The 13,811-nt window shown below is 37.0% G+C and overlaps 1 protein-coding gene and 1 pseudogene across 4 annotated transcripts in view; one reads left to right on the forward strand and one right to left on the reverse strand.

The window, feature by feature from the left end:
* NSD1 (nuclear receptor binding SET domain protein 1) overlaps positions 1-13,811 on the forward strand; it is a 146,522-nt gene that overhangs the window by 58,717 nt on the left and 73,994 nt on the right. For all 4 annotated transcript variants that reach the window (XM_020873992.2, XM_020873990.2, XM_020873994.2 and 1 more), the window contains exons 3-4: positions 3,383-3,518; positions 12,306-12,478. In XM_020873992.2, the coding sequence (XP_020729651.2) occupies positions 3,383-3,518; positions 12,306-12,478 (309 nt within the window). The remainder of the gene's footprint in view (positions 1-3,382; positions 3,519-12,305; positions 12,479-13,811) is intronic.
* On the reverse strand, positions 12,144-12,248 carry LOC139034589 (small nucleolar RNA U3; annotated as a pseudogene).

Here is a 13,811-nt window from a genome sequence, read left to right on the forward strand (position 1 = left end):
GTGGGATCTTTAGTTGCAGCATTTGGGATTTGTGAGCAGGGGCTGCTCTTCATTATGATGCATGTGTTTCTCATGGTGGCTTCTTTTGTTGTGGAGCACAGGCTCTTGGTGTACAAGCTTCAGGAGTTATGGCGTGTGGGCTTTATGAGTTGTGGTGCCCTGGACTCTGGCTCGCAGGCTTAGTTGCTTCATGGCATGTGGAAACTTCCTGGCCTAGAGAGATTGAACCTATGTCCCCTGCGTTCACAGGTAGGTTCTTAACCATGGACCAGCAAGAAAGACCAGATTTGTTTTTCTGTCCCATCTTGGTATAATGGTTTTAAAGTTTTGAAGCCATTATTAGCTTTGAAGTAATTTTTTTTTTCCTGATAACTTACAGAATGATAATAGGTAAAAATGGTTCCTTTGCATTGTGCTTTTCAAAAAGTCTTTTTAGGAAACATTGTAGTTTCTCTCTCTGTTCCTAGTAACTATATACATGAAGAACTAATGACACTGTTTTTAAAAAAATTTATTAAGCACCTACTGTCTCCAAGACTCACTAGGCATTAGTGTTATTTTTAACTATTTTACTTTTGGCTGTGCTGGGTTTTGATTGCTGTGCAGACTTTTCTCTAGTTGTGGTGAGCAGAAGCTACTCTGCAGTTGAAGTGTGTGGGCTTCTCATTGTGGTGGCTTCTCTTGTTGCAGAACACAGGCTTGACAAGTGGGCTTCAGTAGTTGTGACACGTGGGCTCAGCAGTCGAGGATCCTGAGCTCTGAGCACAGGCTCAGTAGTTGTGGTTCACAGGCTTCAGCTGTTCCTTCTCATGTGGGATCTTCCTGGACCAAGCATTGAATGCATGTCTCCTGCCTTGGCAGGTGGATTCTTTGCCGCTGAGCCACCAGGGGTGCCTGAGACTATTTTTAGTAAGGGTATCCTGTGAGAATTACCTCTCTCTGAATGCAATCTTAAAGTTGAATGGTAACTTACAAATCATGGAATTGAGCCCAGTACTTTGGTATCCTTGAGCCCCAGATATTACTGATCATTATTTTATTTAATGATTTCACTCATTTAATTCACAAATATTTCATTTAAAAAAAAATCCTATTTATTTGATTGTGTTGGGTCTTAGTTGCAGCATCTGAACTCTTAGTTATAGCACGTGAGATCTAGTTCTCTGACCAGAGGTCAGACCCAGGCCCCTTGCATTGAGAGTGAGAATCTTAGTTATTGGATCATCAGGGAAGTCCCTATTCAGCATATTCTTTATTGAACACTTAATATGTTCCAGGTGGGTACATCTGTAGGCAGTAAGCAGGGACAATCGGGTCTGAAACAGGAACTCATCAAGTCTCTTTTGAGACTTAGAATTTATGGAAAGTCCTGTTTATATGCCTCCTTGGAGTAAATGTACAAATCCTTTGTCCAAGTACCTTAGGTGCTATTTTTAGCTACCTAGAAACAGTTTGGCATATGTGACACTCTTGTGTGTGTTTTATCAGGTGGGAAGCTCAGTCCTAGTAAACACAAAACCATCTTTCTCTCAGGGCAGGAGACCTGTACTGTTAATGGGATGTTAAAAGACGTTGTTGTTGTTCATTCACTAAGTCATGTCTGACTGCTTTGTGACCCCATGAACTGCAGCACTCCAGGCATCCCTGTCTTTCACTATCTCCTGGAGTTTGCTCAAACTCATGTGCATTGAGTCAGTGATGCTGTCCAATCATCTTATCCCTTTTCGCTCTCTTCTCCTCCTGACTCATTGGAAAAGACCTTGATGCTGGGAAAGATTAAGGGCTTTTCCAGTGAGTCTGCTCTCTCTTTCCATCAGGTGGTCAAAGTATTGGAGCTTCAGCATCAGTCCTTCCAGTGAATATTCAAGGTTGATTTCCTTTAGAAGTTGATTGGTTTGATCTGCTTGCAGTCCAGGGGATTCAAGAGTCTTCTCAAGCACCACAGCTTGAAAGCATTGATTTTTTTTTTTTTTTGGTGCTCAGCCTTCTTTATGGTCCAACTCTCATATCTGTACATGACTACTGGAAACACCATAGCTTTAACTATACAGACCTTTGTTGGCAAAATGATGTCTCTGCTTTTTTAATACATTGTCTAGATTTGTCATAACTTCTCTTCCAAGCCACAAACATCTTTTAATTTCATGGCTGCAGTCACCATCCACAGTGATTTTGGAGCCCAAGAAACTAAAATCTGTCACTGTCTCCATTTTTTTTCCATTTATTTGCCATGAAGTGATGGGACCTGATACTATGATCTTCTTTGAATGTTGAGTTTTAAGTCAACTTTTTCACCCTTTCTCCTTCATCAAGAGGCTTTTTAAGTTCCTCTTTGCTTTCTGCCATTAACATGATGTCATCTCCCTATCTGACGTTATTGATATTTTTCCTGGCAATCTTGATTCCAACTTGAGCTTCATCCAGCTAGCATTTTACATGGTGTACTCTGCATGTAAGTTAAATAAGCAGGGTGACATTATACAGTTTTGACATACTCCTGTTGTTCCATGTCTGGTTCTAACTGTTGTTTCTTGACCTGCATACATATTTCACAGGAGGCAGGTAAGGTGGTCTGGTGTTCCCATCTCTTTCAGAATTTTCCACAGTTTGGGCTTTCTCTAATTTCAGTGAGCGGGAGCAGCTCTTCCTTCGCTTTGCATGGGCTTCTCGTTGCAGTGGCACCTCTTGCTGCAGAGCCCAGGCTGTAGGCTTGTGAGTTTCAGTAGCTGGGGTACTCGGGCTCAGTAGTTCTGTTCCATGGGCTTAGCTGCTTCTTGGCTTGTGGGATTTTCCTGGACTGGGGATTGAACCCATATCCCCTGCACTGACTGGAGAATTCTTAACCACTGGCTCTTATTGTTAATTAATTAATAGAAATGTCTATGTTTGAGAAGGATGGAGAATATCACCTGCCCAAGGGACCACAGTATCCTCCCCACCCTCCAGTTTTATTGAGATGTAGCTGGCATGTAACATTGTAATGGGATCAGAGTCTCTTGATATTATTAAAATTTTTCTTGGGCTCCCTGCTTCCACCCTATGTTGTATTGTGATCCAAGGACTAAGGCAAAGGTATCTTTTGGGATGATTCTGTTTCTCTGTTACTCAGTTTTTAGTTTTTTAGAATTTGAAATACTTACTTTCCTAGAATGTAGGTAGATTGCTTATGTCAAGCAAATATAAATTGAGAGCTACTACCAACTGTTATAAACAGTTAAGACAAAATAATTTAGTTCTAATTGTTTTGTAATTGTTGTTAAGGTGGAGTGTTTTCATCTAGTATTCATTAGGTCATGTTGTCTCAGAAGGCGTGTGGGAAGGTGATGTTTTGTTTTTAAAAGTGTTGATTTTTATTGATGCTCCATGTTTTGTCTGTCTAAAGTGTCAACCCAAGAAAAAGGCTACGCCACTGAAGTATGAAGTTGGAGATCTCATCTGGGCAAAATTCAAGAGACGCCCATGGTGGCCCTGCAGGATTTGTTCTGATCCGTTGATTAATACACACTCAAAAATGAAAGGTAAAACTTGCAGCTGATTATATATGATAAAATATAGTGTAGAATTATAAACTTGCAGTTGCCTTTAGTAATAATTCATATTTACTTTTGATAATTTCATTAGTGCGTTATGTATTTTAACTTCTTTTGGATTTCTTTTAAAAAGATTTGTTTTATTTTACTCTATGATTTTTTTTTTTTTTTTTTTTTTTTTTTTTTTTTTTTTTTTTTTTTTTTTTTTTTTTTTTTTTTTAATTTTTATTAGTTGGAGGCTAATTACTTTACATCATTACAGTAGTTTTTGTTATACATTGATATGAATTAGCCATGGATTTACATGTATTCCCCTACTCTATGATTTTTAAAATTCTCATTTATTCTATCTGTAGATGCCAGAAAAATATTAGGCTTACTGTGTAAAGTTTATATTATTCAGAATCATTTTTCAATGTGTTTATGCTTTTCTACTTCAGTCTTCAGATTTGTGCCATTTGTTAGTTTTAAAGCTGAAATAATTACAAAGAATGCTTATAAATTATCTTGAATTTTAAAATCTTGATTTAAAATATTTTCTTCAGTTACTGTTGTTACTTGATTATTCTGTTTGAATCTTAATGTCTTAAAATGATATAGCATAAAGGTGAATCTTTATTTTGACCTCCCTGTTTCCTATTAAGATATTCTGTGATTTTATTGTAGTTTAAATATATGTATTTTAGTTTTTGACTAAGTTACTAACACATATGGGGCTTCCCTGGTTGCTCAGCTGGTAAAGAAAGAATCAGCCTGCAATGCGGGAGTCTTGGGTTTGATCCCTGGGCTGGGAAGAGTCCTTGGAGAAGGGAACGGCTACCCACTCCAGTATTCTGGCTGGAGAATTCCATGGGCTGTATAGTCCATGGGGTCGCAAAGAGTCAGACACGACTGAGAGACTTTCACTTACACTTTTTTCACTAACATATGCACAAGGTTTAAAAAAAAAATCTCTGATCTGTCCCATTTTTACCTCTTTTCAGAGAGTAGCCAATTGTTATTGATGTTTCTTTCTAAACTTGCTTTATGTAAATACAACTATATATCCTCATCTCCCTACCCTCCTTTTATTTAACATAAAAGTAGCATATCACAGGTATAGTTTTTTCACCTGTTTGACTTCTTGGAGATTATAACCATTCCCCTGTTGATGGATGTTTAGGTTGTTTCTAATCTTGGGTTGAAAATATTATACATATACATACACACGTGTTTGTGTGCATACAAAACAGTGTTATAAACAGTAACTGTACTTAATGTCTATTTATCTGTAGGATGATTTACCACAAGTGGTATGCTGGCTTTTATATTTTGAATACTAGTATTGAAGTATCCAAAGACCTTTATAGCTCACTGTTTAAAGAAAATTATACCAAACTTTGTGACCTGCTTGGACATTTAAGTTCTGTAGAAAATTATTTTAGTCCCTCTGCCCTTCCTGTGCCTGTGACATTGCTGGTTTCTTACTCATTGTGGTGTCTTTTATGTGCACTAGTTGGGTTGATGCCATTTGTTCAACAAGTAATCAGTATGTTATAGAAATACTGTGCTAGGTATTGGGATCTAGTCATTGGCAACACATTTTGCTTGCCCTTATGTATTATTAGAGTCCAGTTAAAAAGAGAAGGCACCAGCAAATAGACAAAATAACTAATTACTTAACAGAGAGGTGTGTGCAAGGAAAAATACTGATGATGTGAAGTGATGTTGGTGGTGATGTGAAGGTACCTAACCTGGACTTTGGGAGCAAGGGTAGTCAGGGCCAGTGGTGTGGGGTCGGGGCCAGTGTTGCTGTAAAGTTACGTTTGATCTGAAATGTGATAGGGCAAGTAGAAATTAACTAGGGGAAAAGGAGGTTCCAAGCACAGTAAGTAGTGTCTGTTCTGCCCCTGTGAGGGCTGCAGCCCATAGAGTTATGGAATGTGGTACAGTAGGAGGCTGGAGAAGTAGATGTGATTCAGATCATGCAGCCTTTTGTGGACTTCATTAAAATTTTGTATTTTTTCCTAAGAACAGTACCATTAACATGCTGTGAGCAGAGGGAGATATGATCTGATCTGTATATTTTCAAGTTCACTGAGTGCAATGTGGAAAATGATTTGGAGGGGGCACAGATAAATTGGAGGGAGATGATTAAATGGGTTTTTACAGTGATTATTATAGTGGTGAAGAGGAAATGAAGACTACTTAGGAAGTAAAATGTGTATGATTTGTTAATGGATGGATAATGGGAAGTGAGGGAGAATGAAGACTAGGGTTTCTATATCTCAGGATGGTTCCCAAGGTTTTAGCTACACCAGCATGTAAATAATGTTGCCATTTACTGAGAGCACTGGAACATCTATAACTTGGAGGTGACATCTTCTTGTTGATATTATTTGAAGCCATGAGGAAAGCATGGATGAGTTGGCCTTGGGAGAAGATAAGATGGTGAGAAAAAAAGATGGCTCTGAGGAAACCAACATTTGAGGTCTGTGGAGGAGACTGAGTGTGCAAAAGAGATGGAAAAAAAAAATCAGAGATGAAAGGGAAACACCAGGAGCATACTGTATTGGTGACTAGATTTGTTTTATAAAGCAAGTGTGGTCAGTTTGGTTGAACGGTGCCTAGAGATCAGATAAAAAGTCAATTAGGTATAAGGAGCTGGAGATCATTGGTAATCTTTTTTGATGGTACAGTTGTGGCTTGTGTGTGTGTGTGTGTATGTGTGTGTTGGTAAGGGAAAGGCTTCTTAGTATTCTATGTATTTATTATTGGTAGTCAATCTCTCCTAGTTTCTGTTCTCTCTCCATATGAACTGATGCATCAGTAATTTGTTATTCTTCATCATCCTGAGGAAATAGCACCTGGAACTTATTCTGTTCCTTCAGTTGACATGAGTTACCTTCTGTGCCTGGTAAAGAGCTGTCATCTTGGAGATTGCCTTCAACACTCTTGTGTCAATTTCATCTCTTCCTTGTTTTTGATTTGCTTACTATTAAATAAAATACATTGTAAGCCCTTAAGTAGTTTCCTGTAAAGGAAGCACGGAGGTAAAATTCTTTGAGACCTTTGCGATCTGGACATATTTCTGTTCTTTTCCGGTACTTGTTTGGTAGTTGAGCTGTATAAAATGCTAGGCTGGAAATAATTTTTGCTCACAATTCTTTGAAGGCATAGCTCCATTGTCTTTTAGCTTCCAGAGTTTTCTATTAAATCTGAGATCGTTTTGATTTATGATCTTTTGTATGTGGTTTTTGTCTTTACTCTGAAAACTTGTAGTCTCTTCTGTTCCGATAGCTCACAGACTATACACTGCTGTGAGTCTGTTTTCATTCTTTGTAATGGGTACTTAGTAGGCCCCTTTTGATCTACATGTTAGTTTTCTTTAGTCCTGGAACATTTTCTTGTATTTTTTCATTGATTGTTTCCTTCCCTTTATTTTCCTGAAAGTCTTATTCACATGTTGACTTTTCTGCATTGAACTAATTTTTTTTTTTTTTTGGTTGAATTCTTGTTGTTTTGCTCTACTTCATGGGGTAGTGCACACATGAGTGTGTTAGTGTAGCTGGTTCTTGGATTTGCTCACTTTTTGTTTTTTTTTGAAAAGAAACTTCCTTTTTTAAAATTAATTGATGTGCTGCGTCTTTGTTGCTGTGCATAGGCTTTCTTTAGTTTTGAGTGGGTGCGTCTCATTTCTGTGGCTTCTCTTGTTGTAGAGCATGGGTCCTAGGGCACACGGGCAGAGACAGGTTTAGTTGCTCCGTGGCATGTGGAATCTTCCCAGACCAGAGACTGAACCTGTGTCCCCTTCATTGGCAGGCAGATTCTTAACCATTGGACTACCAGGGAAGTCCATGCTCACTGTTGATTGATAGATTTTAGTGTCTATTACGTAAGTTAACATAATCCTTATCCAGGTATTTCCCAACTTCCAAAACTGTAACATACCTGCACAGCTAATAATTTATTCACCTGTCCCCTCTTATTCTCCTGTCCTTAATGAGCCTGTCCTTGAACATTTCTTTATTGTAGTGTTAGTGGAAATTAGGAGATGGAGTGAATTTAGAAGTGCTTACTCAATTCTTCATCTTGACCTGGAAATACTCTCACTTCATCTTGAATAGACTTTCAGCCAGTCTTGTTTTTATGTTTTTCTCTATTTTATGCTTTTCTGTGCTTCCACTTCTGGAGTTTCTGTTGCAAAGCAATCTAGGGGTAAATTGCTTCTTAGTTCTCAAGGCTGGCCTCTCATTCGTTTGGTTTAGCTCTTACACCATCTGACTTTCAGCTTTCCCAAATTTTTATTGTTGTTTCTTTTTCTGTATTTTATCGTTTGTATCTTTAAAAAAAAAAGTTATTTGGAGGGTAATTGCTTTACAGTGCCGTGTTGGTTCCTGCTATACAGTAATGTGAATCAACTATAACCGTACGTACATCCCCTCCCTCTTGAGCCTCCCCCCACCACTACCCCTGTTTGGTTTTGTAAAAATTGCTCTTTGTTGTTCAGTTGAGAAGTCATGTCTGACTCTTTCCGACCCCATGAACAGCAGCATGCCAGGCTTCTCTGTCCTTCACTGTCTTCCGGAGTTTGCTCAAACTCATGTACATTGAGTCCGTGATGCCATCCAACCATCTCATCCTCTGTCCCCCCTTCTCCTCCTGCCTTCAGTCTTTCCCAGCATCAGGGTCTTTTCTAATGAGTCAGCTCTTTGCATCAGGTGGCATCAAGTTTTGGAACTTGAGCATCAGTCCTTTCAGTGAATATTCAGGGTTGATTTCCTTTAGGATTGACTAGTTTCATCTCCTTGCAGTTCAGGGGATTCTCAAGAGTCTTTTCCAACACCACAGTTTGAAAGCAGCAATTCTTTGATTCTCATCTCTCTGCATCCTTACCACCAATTTACCTGAGTGGTTTTTTTTTTTTTAAAGTAAACAATGTACATATATAACAAAATTTCATCATTTCATCCATTTTTAAGTTTATAGTTTAGTGATATTAAGTACATTCACATTTTTGTGAAATTATTTGCACTGTCCATCTCTAGCACTTTTTCATATTCCTGAACTAAAACTCTGTACTAATTTAACAAAACTTTCAGCCCCTGGTAAATACTATTCTGCTTTTTCTTATGAATTTGACTATTCTAGGTACTTCATATAAGTGGAATCATGCAGTGTTTGTCCATTTGTGCCTGGCTTATTTTATTTAACATAATGTCTTTAAGGTTCATCCATGTTGTTATTGTGTTATTTATTTGTAAGGCTCAGTAATTTTCATTTATATATATATTTGTGTGTATATATATACACACACACACACACCTCATTTTGTTCATCTTTACATCCTTCAGTGGATATTTGGGTTGTTTTCTTATTTTGGTTATTGTGAATAATGCTTCTATGAACATTGGTGTTCAGCTGTCTTCCCTATCTGACTTTTTATTAATATCTAGTCCTTTTCATTTGTCTTAAGCAAATCTTTCGAATTTTGTTTTCACCCACTGCAGCCACCTTAGTTTATGTTATAGTCATTTTGAGTATACACTAGTGGTAATTTCTGGTCTCCTGTGTCTCCTTTTTGTTTCCTCTTAAATGTAATATTCATTGGTCAAAGAGATTTGTCTTTCTAAGATACAAAACTGAACCTGTAGTTCCACCGTTTAAATGCAGTTCAGTGCTAATAGGATAATGGTCAGACTCTTAACATAGCATCCAAGCTCTTCAGGTAGTTTCCCTTTCCTTCAACTTTATGATTTAGTGTTCTGAACTACTTATTGTTTCTAGCTGTTTCATTTGTTCTATTCATTTATGTCTTTGAGGGTTCTGGGCCCTCTAATAGGAATTCTTCCCTCAATTCTCGCCCTTTAGAAGTTTCTACTCAGGTGTCCCAATTGTCCTCCAATGAATGATTTTCACTTTAAAAAAAAAAAGAGAATATTAACAACCTAAGTGTCCATCAGTAGATGAACAGATAAAGAAAATGTGGTATGTATACACAGTTGAATATTATTCAACCATTCCAAAGAAAGCACCCTTTCCATTTGTGACAGCATGGAAGTTCTGGCAGGCATTATATTAAGTGAAGTACATCAGAGAAACATAAATACTGCATGAACTCCCTTATATGTGGAATTTAAAAAACCAAAATCCAGAAAACAAAACCAAGTTCATAGATCCCGAGACTAGATTGCTTGCTGTCAGAGGCCTGGAGTGGGGTGGGCAGGAATGGCAAAATGGGTGTAAAGGGCGTCAAAGAAATAGTTATAAAGGAAATAAGTGACATGGATGTAACACACAGCGTGGCAACTGTAGTTGATACTGCATTGTATATTTGAAATTTGCTAAGAGAGTAGGTCTTAAAAGTTCTTATCACAAGAAAAAATGTGATGGATTGATATAAATATCAAATCATGTTTTATACCTGAAACTAATTATACCTTACTGTTAAAAAGTGCCATTGCCAATACATGCCATCAAATGATAAATTTGAGTGTATGCAATGCACTCAGAGATTTTAAAAAAACGTTCATGTTACATCAGTTAGCATGCTGTTTTACCATAATCTCTTTATACTGTATATTTCGTACCTGTCAGGCAGTGAATTCTTGCCATTGTCTGTAATAGTGAGTGTTTTTGCCTCTCTGTATGGTGTTCTCTATATTGTTCTCTGTGTAGTGAGTGCTTTCAGTTCCCTGTTTGCTGGCACATCATAAATGTTCAGTTTGTAGTAATTGAATTTACTTGTTTTTGGGAGAATGACTTACTTTTCAAATTGACTTTAAGAATTTGTGTGTGTGTGTGTATGTGTACATTTAATCTTCTTTTATAGTTGGTTTCTATTGAAGTGTTTACTAGGTAGAGACTAAGGAGTTCAGCACTTTTTGTGTGTGTGTGTTTTTTTTTTAACAGAACTTGTTTTTAAAATGTACAATAAAACAAAATTTAACCAGGTTGTAATTCAGTGTGAGTTAAAGTGAATTTTTATATAAAATGATTTTCTTTTTTTAAATAGAGACAAATCATTTTATCTGTGTAGCCCTGGATGTATTTCTTTTGTGACTTTTTTTTTTTTACACTGGTGTGAAAAATGCTAAGAAAATAAGTGTACAGACGTACATACATTATGTAAATTAGATTATAATCTTTTCTGGATGAGATTTGTATTGATTTTTGATAATTGCATGCATATAACTTTGGACAGCCAAGAAACTGTAGAGTAACTGGATTTTTTTTTTCCTGGCAGGTTTTAATTTATTATTTATTTATTAAGTTATTTATTTAATAATAGTCATTTATTTAGTTTTTTATTCCCTTTTCTTTCTTTTATTTTTTATTTTTTTGTTTGTTTTTTTTTCTTTCTTTTAAAAAATTTCTGTAGTTTGAATTATCAAGTCCCACTTTTTCTGCAAATCCAGTGTTTCATTTGAATTTTTTCTCTCTGAAGTTTTTGAATTTATTATTGTCTGTAAAATGGAGGTTATACCACTTATTTTTTAGAGTTCATTGTGAAGAATACATGAAAAGCAGCTTGTCCAGAGTAGCTGTGCCATAAGTGTTAGCACATCATATGTGGAATAATGTTGAAACATTTCTTCCTCCTTATATTTTAGCATAACATTTTATAAGTTTGTTTAGTGATTAGTTCTTGGTAATTGTCATTTTTACAGTCCTGCAACTTATTATATGCCCTTTGTGATTTCTGGTAATGAGGATATAAAACTTCTGGTTTGGAATAGGGTATCACCAGAGCAAAACATTATATTGTTTCATTAACATCTTAACCATTTTCTTGTCACATAAATTGAAATTTTACTTTCTATCTGACCTACTGTAAAGTTTCTTTTTCTGTAGGTTTTTTGGCTTGTTGTTTTTTTGTGTTACTTTTAAGTGACAACAGAGGCTCCTATGCAACTGCCGTATTGGCATTCCCGAGATGATGAGTAGTCTTTCTTTTTCTTTTTTTTGTGGGTTTTTAAAAAAAATTTTTTTCCATTTATTTTTATTAGTTGGAAGCTAATTACTTTACAATATTGTAGTGGTTTTTGCCATACATTGACATGAATCAGCCATGGATTTACATGTGTTCCCCATCCCGATCCCCGATCCCCCCTCCCGCCTCCCTCTCCATCCCATCCCTCTGGGTCTTCCCAGTGCACCAGCCCTGAGCACTTGTCTCATGCATCCCACCTGGGCTGGTGATCTGTTTCACCCTTGATAGTATACTTGTTTCAATGCTATTCTCTCAGAACATCCTACCCTTGCCTTCTCCCAGAGTCTAAAAGTCTGTTCTGTACATCTGTGTCTCTTTTTCTGTTTTGCATATGGGGTTATCGTTACCATCTTTCTAAATTCCATATATATGCGTTAGTATACTGTATTGGTCTTTATCTTTCTGGCTTACTTAACTGTATAATGGGCTTCAGTTTCATCCATCTCATTAGAACTGATTCAAATGAATTCTTTTTAATGGCTGAGTAATATTCCATGATGTATATGTACCACAGCTTCCTCATCCATTCGTCTGCTGATGGGCATCTAGGTTGCTTCCATGTCTTGGCTATTATAAACAGTGCTGTGATGAACACTGGGGTGCACGTGTCTCTTTCAGATCTGGTTTCCTGGGTGTATATGCCCAGAAGTGGGATTGCTGGGTCATATGGCAGTCGGGTGCTCTACACGATCAGAGAAAGTTCTCTAGTAATGAACTATAGAAATGATCCCTGAAAGTATAGTCTTTTTTTTTTTTTTTAATCTTTTTAAAGTAATGACATTGTGGTTTTTGTTTTTATCTAGTTTCTAATCGCAGGCCCTATCGACAGTACTACGTGGAGGCTTTTGGAGATCCTTCTGAGAGAGCCTGGGTGGCTGGAAAAGCAATCGTTATGTTCGAAGGCAGACATCAATTTGAAGAGCTACCTGTCCTTAGGAGAAGAGGGAAGCAGAAAGAGAAGGGATATAGGCATAAGGTATTTTTTTTATTTTAAAGCATCTCAGATTATCTTCTTAGGGCTAGGGAGGGAGGAATCCCCAACCTTTCTGGGACCAGTTTTATGGAACATAATTTTTCCACGAACCAAGGAAGAGGATATGGTTTGGGATGACTCTCATAAGCAGCACGCAGTTCACAGTAGAGTTCTCACTCCTCTGAGAATCTAATGCCGCTGCTGATTGATGTGAGGCAGAGCTCAGGTGGTTTCTGTTAGCCATGGGGACTGACTCACGTGTCGCTCACTTTCTGCTGTGTGGCCCAGGTCCTAACAGGTCATGGACCAGTATCAGTCTGGGGGTTGGGGACCCCTGGGTTATGGGATCAAAGGAAGAAATATTATACTTTCTGGAATATAAGTTGGTGAGAAAATGGTCAGGAAGCTTTTTTTTTTTTTTGCAGGGATAGATAGGGCTAACCATCCAAATATTTCTACTCAATTTTTTGAGAAGTGATTTCAGCTTACCTTTGCTATGTCACTTACATGTGATGGTACAAAATGGCATGACCAGTCATGTTTGGGTCTATCTAATTTAGGCAGAAAATGATCATCAAAATGAAATGCTCTTCTCCCTCTCTAATTATTTCTCTTAAAAGTGACAAATGTAAGGCTTTGAACATTCTGGTTTTGTCATTTTGGTTTTCGTGTGTGATTGTCAATGCTTAAGATTATAGTTTCAAACCTTGTTATGTTTTAATAAGGAACATGATGTTTTTCATTTGCTTGATGTTGTGTTTTAGCTATTTCTTTTGATACTCCTTTATAGTCCATTCTAAAAGGGGAAATAGTTTCTTTTAGATTTGTATTCCCTATTTTTAGACTATTATATGAAAACCATAATTTGGATAGTTTTGAGTCAGTATGCAGTCCCTGCTATTTCCAACTGGAGTTTCTTCCTCTCTAAAACTAAGGTAATAATATGTACCTTGTTGAACTCTTGTGAGGATTAGAAATAAATACTTTGTATGTCACAATATTCATGCTTTGAAACAACTAATGTGTGCTACTGTTAGGATCCAAAGGCTAACTGCATCCTTTCTAATACTCTGGGTAGTTGGTGGTATGGAGATATCGAAGTTTTTGTGTCAAGCCTTTAAGTATGTATATTAAACAAGCCCCCTTTCAAAAGAGTTTTTTTTGGCTTTCAGGTTCTGGAAAATTAATTTAGTATGACCATAGTTAGATGATTAATGGCTGTGTGTTTGTGTCTGAAGTAAATCAGATGATCTGTATATTGCATTATAAGAAGAGGTTACCTATGTAGTGGCCTGAATGGTTACATGGTCAGCAGAACATCTCTTTCACAAGTATT

Source organism: Odocoileus virginianus, chromosome 3 (genome assembly GCF_023699985.2).
Source record: "Odocoileus virginianus isolate 20LAN1187 ecotype Illinois chromosome 3, Ovbor_1.2, whole genome shotgun sequence".
Classification (NCBI taxonomy): domain Eukaryota; kingdom Metazoa; phylum Chordata; class Mammalia; order Artiodactyla; family Cervidae; genus Odocoileus; species Odocoileus virginianus.